This window comes from Protopterus annectens, chromosome 1.part2, assembly GCF_019279795.1.
Source record: "Protopterus annectens isolate FY-2018-M chromosome 1.part2, PAN1.0, whole genome shotgun sequence".
In the NCBI taxonomy this organism is placed as follows: domain Eukaryota; kingdom Metazoa; phylum Chordata; order Ceratodontiformes; family Protopteridae; genus Protopterus; species Protopterus annectens.
Genome location: NC_056727.1, coordinates 506,868,352 through 506,886,345, shown reverse-complemented (window position 1 = coordinate 506,886,345; position 17,994 = coordinate 506,868,352). Strand labels below are relative to the sequence as shown.

Genomic DNA, 17,994 nt, shown 5'->3' with positions numbered 1-17,994 from the left:
ATTTTTTCAGATAACGAAACCTCATATGTTTCAGTTCCTAATGTTTCACTTCAGAGTTCAGTGGTGTCAATGGGACTTCAATATTCCAGTGATATAGATAGATTTTTCATTTTATTAAAAATAACTGGTTTGTACTGACACCTGATGAGCAGATACAAAATATAGTGGATAAGAATCTGTGTTTCTATTTTAGAAATAGTAAAAAATCGAAACAGGTTTCTGTGTTATAATGATAGCAGACAGCACACCGCATTGGAGGTTAGAGGTACGGTTCCATGTAGGACATGTCATATTTTAATGTCCTTAATACTAGTAAAGCTTTTAGACATCCCTATATGAATAAACACTTTAGATTTAATGTTAGCACTACTTGTTCTACTCAAAATGTGGTTTACTTAGCTCTCTGTGGTCATGTTGCTTGTTTTACATTGGTAAAACTAATCACTCTTTAAGTACATGAGTTTGAAAGCATTTGGTTGCTATAAGTAAGAATTTTGTAGTTAGAAGTGCATTGGCTAAGCTTGTCACTCAATTTGGTGATACCCACATATTTACATTTATGGTCACTAAATGTTTGGCTGAAAGTTTATGTATGGGAGACTTTAGAAATATTATGGAGCAGCATGAAGTTCGATGAATTGTAAAACTGAATGCTGACAGTCCTCCAGGATTAAATGAGATGGTATCTTTTAAGCCGCACTTAAAAGCACAACTGTTATGTCAATTGTATTTTATTTAGTTGTGTAGTTGTGAATATACAGTTTTAATGGTTAGTTTTAGATTGCATTTTTACATTTTGATTCAATGCTTTCTTGTATGTGACTATGATATTAAAGTTTTCTTTACATACTACAAGTACACCCCCCCTTTTTGCTATTTTCGATTGGTTGTTACTTTTATTGATGGTTGATGAGTTAATTAGTTTGACTTACTTTCTGCTATTTAAACTCTTTGTGTTTTGTATATGATGGTCTGAAGAAGCATCAGTATCAGGTGCAAAAGCACCAACCCTGTAAAAGTTATTTCTGGTTTTATCTCTGCAATGTTTCGACCTTTGCACTAGTTTTTTATATACATGGTTATATTTTTGTACTTAAGGAAGTTAATTCACAGGGGCACTTTTGTTTTGTTATTTCATTTTGCTTAATTTTATTAGTGCAAAAAATGTTATGGCACCTGTTTAAACATTGTATTGAAGATAATGAAGGGTTTTGCATAAGAAACATTTTTAGTAAATAAGATGTTTTTTTGCCTGTACTGTAAGTTTTTTTCTCATTGTTTTATCTTACAATTAGTTGTTTCAAGTTCTGGTTTGCTTTTGCTGCCCCTATGTTGTTTTTTTTTTTTGTTAGAAATATTAGCTAATTTGGTTCCCATTTAAGAAACTAATTAGAAAACAGGGTGTTGTACTTAATGGATTGTAGATTAGATTTAAAGTTTTTCATTTTGCAGGTTACCAGTGGACAGTTAATACATGTTATGGGCCAAGATACCAGCCAGTAGAAACCCGAACATAATGTAGTTTTATGACGTCTTGTATCTCTATCCACAAACACAATACTTGGTGTTTGACCAGTACTGTCTGATTCAAAGGCTCTACCTTCCCTATCATCATCTGACAATTCTGCACCACAGCCCACTTAAAGCCAAAGTGAATTTCTTGTGGATGGTGTGCAGGATTCAGGGGGGGGTTGGCATTTCCCTTGCAAACATAGTAAAAAAACAGAATAGGACTATCACTCATCTGATCAGGATAAAACAGACGAACATCCACAGGTTCTGTTCAAGCACCTTTATTATATACAAACACATCAGGATTGAGGCTTAGTAACTTAAACTTAAATAAACTTATAAACAAGCTGACTACTACACTCATACACGTTCACACTCTGGCTGTTCTCGCAAAATGGCACTGCTGCCTGCATGTGCTTGCTATTTATATGCACGTGCCACACTTGGAAGTGCTTCTTAAAGATACAGCGCACACACTGTTCTATATCCTCCCTCTTTGAGAAATAGCTTATGCATCAACGGCAATACTGATTGACATGCAAATGTACAGAAGTAATTCTTCAACATGCAATTATACAAAACAAAATACACATAAACAACTACATCCAGGCCGCTGTGTCTTTCACACTGGGTCTAGAAATATGACCAAATCGTGTGACATAGAAATTAGAAGTAGGTCTAGCAACGGAGACTGCCTTTACTGAATGTTCAACTTGGGGACATCTGGGACATCATCAGGAATGGTAGTAGATGTTGAGACATGTTCTTCAGTAGGAACAATGTCTGGGTTGCTCTGAGATCTAGAGTCTGTATCACAGGTACGATGATGCAATATCGGTTCTGCAACAGGAAGAAGATGTCTGCAATTCCTCCTGTAATATATACCTTCTGACTCTGTGAAGTGAGATCTTGGCTCAGCACATATACCTATCACTTGACCGATCCGGTCGAAGCCTTTTGCCATTTGTATCCTCACTGTCTCTCCTTTCTTCAAAGGACAAAGAAATCTGCTCATTTTATCATAACTGGACTTCTGAAAATAATGCTTTCTGAATAGTTGGGCTTTGATTGTTCTGTTGGTTTTAGCTTTAGGCACCAATAAACTAGAACTAATAGGCAAGGTTGATCTGGTCTGCCTAGATAGAAGTCTCTGAGCATGCGAGTCAAGTATGTTGTCACGAGGTATATGTCTGAGATTGAGTAAATTCAAAAAGGCATCGGTATTGTCACGCTTTGACCTTTCTAATAATTGCTTTGCACTCTGTACTGCATGCTCAGCCAAGCCATTTGACTGTGGGTATTCGGGACTACTGGTAGTATGTACAAAGTCCCACTCTTTTGCAAATTTCTGAAATAATTGACTGATAAACTGGGTACCATTGTCAAAGATAAGTTTATGTGGACTACCATGGAATGAGAAATGATGTTTCAACTTAATAATAACAGTAGTAGACATTAGGTTAGGTAGCAAATCAATCTCAAACCAGTTCTAATAAGAGTCTACCAACACTAAATAGTGCTGATTGTTCCACTCGAATATGTCAGTGGCTACTGTTGACCAAAGTAGCTCAGGAATTTGGCTTAGGTGAAGTGTCTCTTTTTGCAAATGCGGTTTAGTACTGTTGCATGCTAAACAAGATGAAAGTACTTTATCAATGTCTTTTGACAGAGAAGGCCAAAATACTTGTTATCTTGCCCTTCTTTTGGTAGAATCAGAACCTGGGTGGCCACGATGTAAAATCTGGATCTATTCATGTTGTAAGGAAGTAGGAATAACAAATTTAGGACCCTTGAAAATGATACCATCTTCCATCAACATGTCATCTTGTAAAGAAAAATAAAGTTGCACATCTTGTGGTACACAAGATTGCTTTGAAAAGCATCTGACATCAATGAAGTGGTTGAGCTTTTGCAATACTGGATCAGTCTTTGTATGATCTCTCAGCTCATCAAGTCTTGTGGTAGAAAAATTACAGATTTCTATGACATCAAAGTCAAAATTCTTTGCATCAAGCTGTTCTGTTGCATTTCTGGACACTCTGGATAAGGTATCAGCCAGATAAAGAAGTTTACCTTTTGTATGGACCATTTTATAGGTTCATAGGTTGGTACTGGGCTATCTGCCCGAAGGCATATATTGGCCCAGCCATGTTGTGCGGTATTCACCGCCCCTTTAGTAGTTCCCTAGACCCTTGTACTAGCAGCTGGTACCCTTGGCCCCTATCTAGTAGTGCTGTTGGTGTGATCCCCAGTGTGAACTTTCTGTTACCCATCCACTCATCAAGGTTCCTCTTGAAGAGTGATAGTGAGGGACTCTGTCTTTTGAAGTCAAACTTTTGTAATTTGAGCATCATTCTTTGTAATCTTGCTGGAGCTGTATGCATAGGCTTCTTTAGAATAGTAACTACAGGTTGATGATCAGTCTCAATCTGAATAGCTTGACCATAGATAGTATTTATTTATTTATTTATTTATTTATTTATTTCAGTTTGTTAACTGGGAAAGTCCATTGGGCCAAGGTAGCCCATTTTCAATGGAGGCCTGAGGAGAAAAGCTCCAGACAGAAAGACAATATACAATATACAATGTATTAGTACAGCATATGAGAACAACAGTTTAACATTCAATATACAGCAAGGCAAGATTTTACATATCTTGAAATATATGAGCTGAGTCAATCACTTATAAGATATTAGCAAAAACAATAAATTTATATTCATTTAATCCACTACATGTATTTAGGCAAAGGAATTTTAGAGAGATAAATTGAAGCAGTAGCAGAGATTAGAGTAGAATAGAATAGGGATAGGTATCAGGAATCAGGTAGGATGGGTACAGGAGCACTCCCAGAGGGAGTAGAGGTGAGAGTGAAATAGGGTTTTAAAGGATGGTAGGTTATGGGGTAGTTCTAATGTAAGGGAGAAGAGAGTTCCATAATCTGGCAAGGGAGAATGATAGTAGAAGTCGCACTGGTGCATGTAAAGGCTTGTAAAGTGCTAAGAGGTTCTGATTTGTGGATCTAAGTGTTCTATGTGACTGGTGAAGATTTAGGGAAGAAGAGAGTGATGGACAGTTAGAAGGTTTGAAAATTAGCTTGTGTGCTGTAGTTAGTCGAATGAAATTTAGGTAGCTTGGGAGTTCCAACTAATTTAGAGCATGTAGGGAGTCGCAATGGTGAGTAGAGGATTTGGATCCTGTGGCAAACTTTGAAATTTTGTTATAACATGAGGAAAGTTTAGATTTTAGAGATGATTGGAGGTTAGAGAGTAGCGAAGCTCCATACAAAAGGGAGGGTAGGAGGTAGGTGGTAGATAGGAGTTGTCTAGAAGACAGAGAAAGGTAGCACTTGTGTCGATAAAGCATACCAAGTTTTTGATGAGTCTTTTTAATATTGGTTTGTAGGTGTATATCAAATTTTAGCTGGTCATCGATAAGAACGCCCAGAAGTTTTGTATGGGGAACTATTTCAATAGTTGTTTTGTTTAGGCTAAGTATAGAGAAGGATGTTTTGTCAGCAGCAGTATGTCTAGAAGGGGTAAAGATTATTATTTTAGATTTGGAGGCATTTAGGGCTAGGTGATTGTCAAGCATCCAGGACTCAGTGGAGGAGAAGGCTTCTTGCATAAGGTTTATTAGTAAAGGAAGAGTTTTGGATGAGCAGATGATAGTGGAGTCATCTGCGTATTGCACCAGTTTAGCATTGGGGATCTTTTGGTGGAAATCATTGATGAAAATGTTAAATAGTAAAGGACCCAAAATAGAGCCTTGGGGTACACCTGTTGGGGTGTGAAGGAAAGAGGAAGTGCAGTAGTTCCATTTTACAGCTTGTTCCCTGGCTGAGAGATAGCTGGAGAACCATTTGACAGACAAAGAGGATAGATTAAGATGGGAGAGTTTAGAAAGTAGAAGCACATGAGAGACAGCGTTGTAAGCTTTAGATAAATCGAGGAGGACCGTAGAAACTATGTTCCCAGAGTCATGAGCAGAGTTAATGATTTCAAGGAAGGAAAGAAGGACAGTGGTGGTGCTATGCCCTGGTATAAACCTGTGTTGGGTAGGAGTTAGGAGCTGGTTGTCCAATAGGCAGGGTTATAGTTGGAGGTGAATACATTTTTCGAGTATCTTAGAGATAGGGGATTGGATAGCAATAGGGTGAAAGTTGGAGATTGAACAGTTTTTACCTCCTTTATGGAGGGGGATAATGAAGGCTTTTTTCCAGAGGTATGGTATATGGGACTCCTGAATGGAGTGATTGATTAGGATGCTGATTGGAAGGGCTATGCCATCAGCAGCTAGTTGGAGAAATTTGGATGGAATGTCATCTAGGGTATTAGAGCAAGGTTTTAACTTTTGTAGGAGCTTTTTTATAGTGTGGGTAGGAATGGATTTAAGAGTAAAAGGGGAGGATTTAGGGTTCATGGATGTTAAGTTTTTATCAGTTAAATTGGGGGGGATGTTGTTAGGGAAAGAAGAGGTGAGTTTGCCTATGGAGTCAATGAAAAAGGAGTTAAATTGGGTAGCTAGTGTGTCTGGGTCAGGGCAAAGGTTCTCTTTTTTGCCTGGGGATAATATTGATGAAATACTATTCCAAAATTTTCCTGGGTTGGTTTTATGATTATTTTGAAGTTTGCGGTAGTAGGATTTGCGGTCAGTGGCTATTTGTTTTTTTACTTGATTTCGCAGTTGCTTGTATTCGGCAAGAGAGTTGGGAGTTTTTGCATTTTTGGCAGTATTTCCAGATTTTATCTTGGTGATGCATAAGTAGTTTTGTGTCTTTAGTTAGCCAAGGGGCTGTTTTGAATCTGAGTCTTTTGGTTCTTCTGGGGGCGAAGTGGTTAAGTATATCAGTGAAAATTCTATTGAAATGTGAGACTGCGGCATCTAAAGGGAGGGACTTTAGAGGGTTCCAGTCTATCTGTTTTAAGGTATTAGAGAAAATTAGGGGGTTGAAGTTTTGCATGCTGCATGTGGTAATGTGTCTGTGCTGAAAGAGGGTGGTGGAGGGGGAATGGCATATGTAGGCAGGGAGATGGTCACTAAGGGAGTCTGCGAGAGTACCACTATCAGAAACTCGGTTTGGGTGGGAGACTAGTATCCAGTCAAGGATGCTACCTGTGGTGTAATCTTTATTTGGTCTAGTAGAGGTTTTGATTAGCTGTGTGAATTGATATAGGTTGATACTTTGAGAAGGGGTATATGAGTCATTGGAAGACCAGTTTATGTTGACATCGCCTAGGATTATAGTCTCACTATTTATGTTGGAAGTGAACCAGATAAGATATCTTCCAGTATAGGGATATTGTTACCAGGAGGAATGTACAGGGAGGCAATGCATACATTTTTATTGTTATTTACTTTGAGAAGGGCGAGGGTTAGCTCGGCGGTGTCAAATGAAGGTATGAGCTTAGTATAGGGTGTTACTGTTAAGGAGGAGGAGAAGAGTAAGGCTACTCCTCCACCTTTCTTTTGAGGTCTTTCACTTCTTATAAGTTTATAGTTAGGGGGCATAATTTTGGTATCTTTTATGTTTGGTTTTAGCCAGGTTTCTGTGATAGAGAATATATCAGGTTTGTTATGAGAGATCCAGGCGCAAAGGAAGGTATATTATTACAAAGGCTCCTGGCATTAAGTGTGGCAAGGAGAAGAGATTTGTGGTGCAGGGGAGAGCTATGTGAATGTGGTTTAGAGGTAGAGTTGTATGAAGGCCCTGGGTTAGGGTGTATATCTCAGAACGGAGGAGGAGGGTGATAAATTTTGAGTAGAGTATGGATAGGTATCTATTTTCTAATGGGTCATAGATGTAGATATTGGAACCTAATGAGGTGAGTTTGGTGGGTATGGGAAGTGGTTTACTAGGGGTAAGGAAGAGCTTCCTTTGAAATAGAAAAGATTCATTATGTTTGTAGAGGTGGGTGGAGGCTTGGGTTGTCAAGGGAAAGTCTTTTTTAATGTAAATCACAGTTGTATGAAAGGGAGTGGAGTGCTGAAACTGTGGGAGACTAATAAGGTAGAGTAAGCAGAAGAGGATTAGGCTTAGAAATAAATGTATTAGAGCATAGGCAGAATGTGTTTGCATGGTGGGAGACAGAGTATGAGTTGAGTGTGAAGGATGTGTAGGAAGAGAGATGGTTAATAAGTTTGAGAGAAAAGGATTAGAATGAAATGTGTGAGGGTGTATTCACAGGGATACATGTGAACATAATTACTAGAAGTTCTTTCTCAATTTGAGAATACTGCATTTCAGACTGGGTAAGAGTTCTAGATGCATAGGCTACCGGTCTGACCTCTTGAAGAGTAACTACACCAAGACCAAACTTGGAAGCATCACAGGAAAGAATTACTGGTCTACTGACATCATACTATCTTAACATAGGTGGGATGGCAATGTTTTGCTTGAGGTCATCAAATGCTCTCTGGTGCTGTTCTAACCATGACCAGGCAGCATTTTTGTGTCAGCTCTCTTAAAGGAGCTGTCTACTCACTGAAGTCTGGTAGAAACTTGCCTAAATATTTAACCATACCAAGGAAACATTGTAGAGCTTGGACATTGTCCCGTGCTGGCATCTCAAGAATGGCTGCTTCAAGTCATACGCCAGTGCTAGTGAATAAATTACCTACATATGTAACTTCTGGTAGTCTGAATTTACATTTCCGAAGCTTGAGCTTCAATTCACTTCACGTGCTCTGTCTAGAACTTTCCTGAGGTTATTGTCATGCTCTGCTTCACCATTGCCTCCAACCAATAAATCATTTACTATTATGGCACAAAGATAACCCAAATAAATATGCTCCATTGCACACAGAAAGACTTCACTTGTAGAAATTATTCCAAAAGGCATACTGAGAAATTTATATCTACCAAATGGAGTACTGAATGTAGTCAGTAATAAAGATTTGCAATCAAGCATCACTTACCAAATGAACTCTTTGCATCTATGACTGAAAAAAACAGTTGCATTTGGCATCAGGGCTGCACCTTTCTCAACTGTACACATAGGATGATGAGGTCTCCTAAATGCTTTGTTCAAGTCTCTTGGGTCAATGCATATTCTGATATTATCTGAGCTCTTTTTATGAGCAGCTACTATGGAAGATACCCATTCAGATGGTTCTGTAAATTACACCTTGCTGCACCCTTTTATCCAACTGGGCCTTGACTTTGTTCTGCATAGCTATCAGAACTCTCCTTGCTGGTCTGACCACTGGACTGACATATGAGTCTATTTTCATGGAGTACACAACTGGAACTTTGCCTAGCTTGTCATCAAAAATAGCAGCATATTCTGAGAAAATAGCATTGGTGATACTGGAACTAGGGCATGTGCTAACATGATGGACTTCTTTGGTAAAAGAAAGCAGTTTAATTCTCAAACTGCTTCTGAGACCCAACAATGATTGCACAGGTCTTCTGTAACTGCTCCCAGCCAAATAGCAAGAAAGCACTACTGGACCTTCGGTTTGAATTTCTTCACCTCCATAAACAACAGGTTTCGCACAACTGGTCAAATTAAGTTGCTCACCAGCTCTCACCTTAGCAAATGCTTCTGCTGACATAACATTACACTTTGAACCAGTGTCTACTTTGAGCTCTGTGGGCTTGCCATTGATCAGGACAGTACACAATACTTCATTATTTGCCAACAAATCTACTGCATTAATCTTTTCACCAACCACCAATACACCATTGACACAGAAAGTAGGGATGCAGCTTCCTAAATGCTTAACCTGCTTTTTAAGTGACACGTTTTTAGAACAGAGTGAGGTTTGCCTGACTTACAAAACATTTGAAAATGGTTACATTTTTTACACTTGTGGCATTGCTGACCAAATGCTAAGCATTTTCCTCTTTTAGACTCATGACTGGCCCCACAATTATGGCAGTTAACAATAAAACATGACTTGAGTTTTGTCAACTCACTCTTGTACTGCACTGAGCATGTCTGTTTTACTGAGGAGTCTTAGAACTTGCTGGCAAGCTATGAGGTCTCCCAGGAAAACCTGCAGGGCCTGCAACTGCCACATGCTTACGGCTGTTACTGCTAGCCACATGCTGCATGCTGTCTACATTTGCCCTAGAGCCTGCTGAAACCATGCTTTTATCACTTGCAAGCAAACTTGTGTGCCTTTCTGTGAGCTCATGCATTTGATAAATCTCAGTAGCTTTGCTCAATGTTAAATCACTTTCATGAAGCAAAATATTTCTCATTGCAGCATTATTAACACCACACACAAGCCTATCCTTTATCAACTCATCTTTCAAATTACCAAGCCTGCACATTTTAGCTTTTTTCTCAAATCAGTAATGTAAGCTGCAAAGGTTTCCCCTGGCTTTTGGTCTCTTGTATAAAATAAGTGCCTCTCTAATGTAACATTTGCCTGGGGGGTTGTACATTTCTCTAAATTTATGTTTCAAGCACTCAGGGTCCTCCCTTGATTCAGCTGGTACAACAAAATGATGGTTTTCCCTCCTCTCTTGCATATACTGCTGGTGCATATACAAATGAACACTCTCTTTCAATGGCCTTTGACCCTGCTAGGTTAAGCAAAATGAATGCCCTGGTACATGCATCTTTGTCAGAAAAAGCTGTTTGTATGGAAATATCATATTCCTGCTCAAATACTCTCCAATTCTCTGCAATATTATGATCAAATACAAGCAGACTTAGTCTGCGAAATGTCTCTGCCATATTAACACACACTAGTGAAGGCTTTTGCAATTATGTACGAACAAACACACATATACATATGCCAGAAATTCATGCCACAATTTGCAATTATGCCCAATAGCACAATACGCCTCTAGATAACTGAAATCTGCAACATACCTCTCAACTGTACAGATTTTCCCAGAATGTACAGATTTATGTGTCGTATTGTTGGTCCATTTTTCATAGAATTGCAGTTTTCTGGCAAATTAGTGGCAAATCATTAAAGACTGAAGTTAGAAAATAATAACAGTTGAGTTTCAGACTTCATACCCTTCACAAAATTCACACTAATGCAAAACCTGTTATTCTATCAACTTTTTAAGTTTGTAAGAGCAATATTTAAACATTGTCCCTATTTTTGGGCCTTTGTCCCACTTTTATTTATGGCTTTGAACAGATTTAAGAGGTTGAGCGGTTTGGCTCTCCGTGGCATATGAACACTCTTGAAATCACTGTACTCTGTGAAATCACCTCTTATCAGTGTAAGAAACATTTCAAAATGATTGCACTTTGCAAATAAATTGTATACATCACACTGAACCCTTCCAAAATGTATATACTCTGCTAAATAACTCTGTGAATAAATGTATTCAGCACAAGAAACTTTTTGAAATGGCTGTATTCTGACTGTACTTTGCAAAATAGTTGCACATGCTTGCTATTTATATGCACATTCCACACTTGGAAATGCTTCTTAAAGATACATACATGCGCTGTTCTACAAGTACCATAATCAGAAAAATGCAAGAGCAATAATAATAGGGGTAATTCATTGTGAATAACCTTTTTAAAATAATTTTCTGAGGGTGGGTAGAATGGAAATAGGTCTGAAGTCACCATTTGAGGTTGGTTTTGAAATTTTACTTTTAATATCAGATTTAATATAAATTGCTTCTGGCATGATATATTCTTCTAGAAAAAGAGATTATATTTGTGGGAAGTAGGTGGAATAAATGTTTTCAACACATTTTATTAAAACAAAGATGGTGACCACAGGATCTAGCAGGAACATTAATTGGGATTTATTCTTATAAATTTTTGATATATTTTCTGTTTACTGAAGACAAATAAATGGAAAGCATAAATATAAAGGGTTCTATTGGTTGTTTGAATAGGTAGAGTAAGAAGGAATTAGTGGAATCTTGAGAATTTCTTTAAGGAAACCAAGCGGATAGGCAGCCCAAAACAGTGTCTAATCTTTCATTTGATCATTCTTTGGGGTAAAGCCAGCAATTTAGATTAATAGCTTCCAGAATGTTTAAGACAGTTACAAAGGCATTTTTATGACTGAAGGTTGATTTCTAGGTTTGTTGATTGTATCCATTGTTGCCAGGGTATGTCCCTGAATTTGAACAGTACTTTAAGTTCCTTATTTACTCAAAGATTTGTTCTGGATTTTTAAAGTCTGAAGACGATTGGGAAGTATTTTGTAACATTAATAATGTGAAGGTAAGGATTGGGGTCAGTGCAGTTAAGGACTGGGGACTAGACTGTGGAAGCTAGCTCATTTTGCAAAGTAGTTATATTTTGCTCTGTTCTTGCTTGAAAGGTAATAATATGTGCATGTTGGGGGCTGTCTGCTAGAATTTAAAATGTTACATGTTATGGGGAAATGGTCAGTGGGGATGGTGACTAAGATATTCATTAATGATATCTGGCTTCAGGGAGTTAGTTAAGATGAAGTTAAGAAGAGATAATTTGTTTTGAAATTCTAAGAGCTCGCATTATGCTTTCGTACCTGAGGTAAGTATTTGTTTCATGTTTATGAGTATGTAAATTGATGTTAATGTCTCGTGACTTAATAATGCACTTAGAGGGAAGAAAAGCCATCTTTATTTGGTAGATGAGTTGTTTTCATTTTGCATGGGAGGTTGGAGAAAGACTGTAGGTTATGGCTAGGTGAATGGGGCACTGACTGAGGAGATTATTGTTATAAACCAGTTAGTTGTATGTTCATTGGGCAGGTGGCTTGACCTATAAATTTCAGCTGTTTTTCTGGGGTAGACATTAAAGTTGTAACTGCAGCCAGGAAATCAATGTCTAAACTTGGCATGACATCTATTACCCAGAATTCTGTGATAGGCATGATGTCTGGATGTTGAGTTATCAAGAAGGAATCCAACTGTTTCAATATATATTTAGTCTAGCTGTATTTAATAGCCCAATATTTAGATGGTGGCATAGCAGATTACTAAACTAGACTGAAATACAAATGAAGGCAATAGTGATGGATGGTGTTAAAGGTAGACTAGGGCTGGTTTATATGTTCATTTCTAGAAGTAAAATATAAATTAAGGGAGTTGTTTTAATTATCAGGCGAGGAATTTTTAACTTTATTGATTAAGTGGTCTGATTTATGATTTTTAAATGTTAAATAGCAATGGGTATTCTAGAATAATTGAAAACAACAAGGTTGGTTAGAGTTCACCTCTATAAAATGGACAAGGGATGTGGATGAATTATGTGGGTTTGTTTAGATGTTGTGTCATTGTATGCGATGAAGGGGAAGGATCGAGGGAAGATATATGATGTATGGTCTGCTAGTGAATTATTACAGTTGAATTTATGTCATCACTCAGTAAAATAATGAGCTTGTAAAGGTTGGTTTCCTCCTTCAAAAACAAATTTGGCTATGGGTGTACTGAGGGCCTGCATCCCAACATGCACACACATACAAATGCCTCTGACTTATATAAACAAGTTTTATGTCACACAACATCAGTGAATGGTGAGAAAAACAACTGTAAAAAACATCATTTTAATGAGCTGTATTCACAATCAGTTCAAATGCAATAAATCATTAGGTTTCTGAGATGCAATTATTGTATTGATCTGGATATAAATTGATAATTACTTCTATAGAATAAAGAAAAATTGGATGTTTTTAGTTATTGTATGCAAAAACTCTACCTGTGTTCTTGCAGCCACCAAGATCAATGGGAAGATATGAGAGGATATGGATTTAGTGAACAAGAGGGGAGAAAGATGAACAACGTACTGTAAATGAAACTGTGCTGCTGCTCAGAGATGTGAGAATGAAGAGAGCAGTTAAAGTAGGTATAACATGCCTTTGCCACCTCCAAGAGCTGTAATGATAAGGAGAGGGAATAGAGTAGTACCTAGGAGCTCTTAGTGCCATGAAGAGCTCAGCCATCCCAGTACACAAAAGTAAGATTAAGCTAATTAGAGAAGATGTAGTGATAGGGACGTTTTGTAGTTGCTAAAAGCTGTAGCAGAGGAAAGAAGGCTTAAACTAAGTTGAGAAGGGGACAGTAAGGAGGAGAAGACATCAAAATGGAAGGTAGAGAAAGGGTTAGGGAAGAGGAGCTATTGTTGCTGTTATGGAAAAGGAAGCTAGTGAAAGAAGACTTAGGCTGGAGATATGAGTAAAAATATGATTTGTTAGAGAGGCTGGTGTTAGGAAAAGTAGTTTTAGTTGAAGGTTTAGAGTTAGAGAAATGGTATTGTTACAGAGTTGCCATGGCTGAGTGGGAGAAGGTATGGTATGATCAGTTCCTGGGTGGCTGGTATGGAGTAAGGTAGGGAAATGGATGAAATAATGATTTTCTAAATTGCCTGTAAGTGGGTGTGCAGTGTGCATGTTTTTATGCAACCTACAACAAACTTTATCCTATCCAGGATTTGTTCCTTGCCTTTTTGTCAGGTTCTTTCCAGGATAGGCTCCTATCACCTCTGTGATTCCCATGCACTGGTCCAGCAATCAAGGAGCCTCAATCCTCACCACTAACACCAGTGAGGGGCATCCACATAGCGGAGGATAGCAAATACACACACAGTAAAGTACAATTTCCCTTAAGAGCACACAGAGATCACAGACAGGCTGGGGCTGGTTTCTCCCTTTCTCTTCAGATCCCCAATAAGACTCCCCACTGGCACAGCTATAGGGTCCAGATCTCAGCCTAGTGGGCAAGCTAAAACCTCCAGCACATTCTCTGTCCAACCAGTGCTTCATGTCCCTGCCCAAGTAGCTGACACACACGCACACTTTGAGATATGAGTTATATACAAACACACAGACACTCCTGGGGAAGGCTGGCACAGGTTCTCATGTTATGCCCCCTTTCTGCCCAGTCTAAAAGGTAGTACCAGCTGCTACCACCCACTAATATCAACTACTAAAAAGGCCCTTAACAAAGGGTGTCCAATTATTACTGTGCAATATTATTATCCAAATGGTAAGTGTGGCTGAACAGCAAGGCTTATTTGGAATGGCTTTGTACAGTAACACTATATATACTCAATGTACTCTAGAGTTTAAATTATCTCTACATAAAACAGCCACAGTTGAAAGGTTTAAAAATAATAAATAATAAAAACACAAGACTATACTTCTTACTACATGCTGCTAGTCAAGAGTTCAGAGATCATAGGAAAATACTTAAAATAATCGAGTAGAATAGTTCTGACATCAACACATAAAAACACTTAGTTTAATCTTCCTATTTCCTAGCTATTTCTAAGAGAAACACTAAAGTCTAAGATCCTACTTACATACAGACACAGGCAGAGTGCTGGTGAGTTGGATGTTCTCAAGACAACTGCCAAATGCTCTCTGATTCTCTCTCCTTGAATTGATAATACAGTGCTGCTTCACATTACATCATTCTTAACAATTTTCTGGTTTTCCCAGGCTAACAGAAACTCGGAGGTTAATAGTTCTTTTTATCTTGCAGCTGGTCAGAAAACCAGAGCAATAAAATAAATTATACATGTAAATTCTAGCTACTAACTCTGGCCTCAAAACAATAGGAAGAATTCTTTCATTTAGACATCTCAGCTCCAAGTTTTGACATCAAACAATTACACAATTTTGACTTATCAGCTTTCCTACAACAGAGTGCACTATTGTTACATTTTTGCAGTTTAACATCTAACAACATTTTCTTCCATTTAAGAGAATACGTCTGTAGCTTATATTAATATCTGCAAATGACAGAATTATGTACAAAATTCTGTCTGGCTAGGCTGGCAGCCTTCATCTATCTTCACAACCTCTATGACCCTGAATGAGATAAAAATGATTATTGGAAATGAATCTCTAATGCCTAGTAGTGTTACAAAGCAATCTATATTGAACATTGTGAATGCTGCAGAAGAAATAACCTTCAGGCAAAGCAGAGTCATTCTACTCTTAAGAGAATGTTTTTTATGGGTCATTTAGTACCTGCTCTATCACTGTTGATAAGCATTCACATTTACTGCTGTTGCTTTTATAATAAATATGTTGGTGTCTCTGCACACAATAAAAAACAATTGTGGAAGTGAAAAGTATTGTTCTTGTTTTCAAATGTGTTGCATTGGCAGTGTCCTCCAGAAGTAGTACAGGCAGCATTAGCAATATCCTTCAGCCTTAACAATAGCTCTCACAGAAGCAGACTTTAATATCAGCCCCTGAAGTAGTGAAGTTCTTGCCTTTAGACTGTCATACTGTCCAATGTTATGGGAAAGAGGAGAGGGTAGAGAAGGGCCAGATAAAGCATTTGTAACTGATATGTCTCACTTGCTAGCAACATTATATCCACTGTAACTCTTACAATACCATGCAGGCTCCCAGCTAACAATAGTATAAAGTTATAGTGAGACTTAAATAATAAAAGTGTGAGACAGTGTGGAGAGATATTTTTGGACACAAGTACAGGTCAATTTACTTATGTAGGACAAGAATCAGTCATTATACCATGCTCCATCTGTCATCTAAATCAAATCAGTATTCTTAAACATAGCAATATTTACAATAAAATATTTACCGTAGCAGCGACATCAAGTTTGTAATTAACATCATTAGATGACTGAATGGCCACTGTTGCATTTGCTTGCAAAACAGCAGCACTGAAGTATAAGACAGCACTAATCCCATGATAAATTGCATCCTGCAAGAAATGACAAAGAATAATTAATTTGATTATTTTGAAGATAGGTGACAAGGGTTAGGATGCAAACATTTCTAATATTACACGTATATGTTATTAGTAGTTTAGCTACTGAAGCCCTGCTTTCATGATATAAATAAATTAATACATAGCTGGCAGCAATAAAGGGCTCCAAAAAACTAAGGGGATTAAATAAAAACTCAGCAGAAAATTGCAACATAGACCCTACATAAAAAACAAATACTAACTTACACCGAGGTCACTGAGAATGGACTCTTCACAGCATGAATATGTTCATCCATAGAGGCCTTGACAAAGACACTATTAACTTTACCATATTTCATTATTGCTTGGTGATTATTGCATGACCAATGGCAAGATCTTAGCATGTTGGAAGGATTTCTCCCAGTTTTTGCCATAGGACGGGAACTAGTTTTTTCCTTTGCTTAAACAGTTTACAATTATGTGGTCATGGCTTGGAAGCTTGACTTGAAAATGGCAGAACTGTGGACACAGAAGATCAGAATACCAAACACTAGCAATATTGAAGCCCAACTTTGTATCCTTCCTGGATCCATGTTATTATCTGTTTCTGGGTCTGGAGTGGTAGGGTGTTTTTGGGATTTGAGGTTATGGTCGACTTGGTGTACAGTCAATATTCCATGTTTCGACAGTGCATTTTAGTGTTTCTGGTGGCTGAGCTTGCAAGCCTCGACCACATAACTGTAAATACTTAAACATGAGCAGCAGCATTGCTCTCTACCAACCATCATGCAATGTATGAACACAGAAAAATGATTTTAATATAGAAGCCCTTTTTGGGCATATGTGTCTAGCGTGTTTATCTTTTTTTTTTTTTTTTTTTTTTTACTAGATTAAATTTGACAATGGGAGCATAGGAAACAGATGAAAAGGTGAAGCAAGCAAGTGGAGGGTTGAACACAAGGTGCACAAATAAAGAATGAGCAGGATGGACATGGGATAGAAGCATACCTCTCAATTTTTTAATTCAGTCATCCTGGTGACTTACAATTATATTCTTATTTTTTTACTGACTGAATTCCTCAATGATTTGTCAGACAAATACACTTTTGATGATGTATAGTAGCCCATCACTGTGTAGAGAAATTAAAATATCTGTGAATTGGTAGAAGAATTTTTGTGTAGGACAGATAGGTGCACTTTTTATTATTTTTTCAAGAGGAGAAAGTTGGGGAAGGAAGTCAGGGAAGTCAAAAGTGGGTATGAGGGAGATGGTATGTCTCAAGGGAAGACAGACATGACTGACAGGGTGTGGGATAACACAATGTGGGACAGAGATTACAATGGTGAAGGAGACATCAGACAAACAGAAGGAAGACAATGGTAAGGGGTGGATTGTATATCAGACAGGTACATAACAGAGAGAGGAGTACCATGTTTGGGGATAGGAGTACTTGTTCAGAAATGCAGCCTCTGTCAGCTTTGAAACAGGGGACATTACTTCTCAGCATGGGAATCATCACCACTGGATCTTACCTCAGGACCTGGAGACAGCTCTGGGCAGAGACACAACTTAACACGTCACTGGAGCATTCTCTCTATATGGCCAACGTGGGCATTGCACCTTTTGGTCATTATCTCCCCCACATACTCTGCCAGTTCATGATTGGTAACATAATTGCCACCTCCACCTCCACCTCCACTGCTATTGGTGTGTACCAGTGTACCAGCCTTCAGTGCAGTGCTTCCTGTTGTATGTGGTGCAGGAAGGGCAGGAGATGTGCAGGCAACTGTGGTAGGCTGGGACCCAGATGTGCTGGGTGCTTCAGCTGGTGGTGCTGCTCCTACCATCTGTAAAGAGGCATGAGGCAGCAGGCCATATTGGAGTAGTCAGTCCAGGT

At 38.2% G+C, this 17,994-nt stretch overlaps 1 protein-coding gene across 2 annotated transcripts in view; it reads right to left on the bottom strand.

Annotated features, from left to right (window-relative positions):
- LOC122789865 (MAL-like protein) overlaps positions 1-17,994 on the bottom strand; it is a 348,307-nt gene that overhangs the window by 1,896 nt on the left and 328,417 nt on the right. For both annotated transcript variants that reach the window (XM_044057302.1, XM_044057308.1), the window contains exon 3: positions 15,989-16,111. In XM_044057302.1, the coding sequence (XP_043913237.1) occupies positions 15,989-16,111 (123 nt within the window). The remainder of the gene's footprint in view (positions 1-15,988; positions 16,112-17,994) is intronic.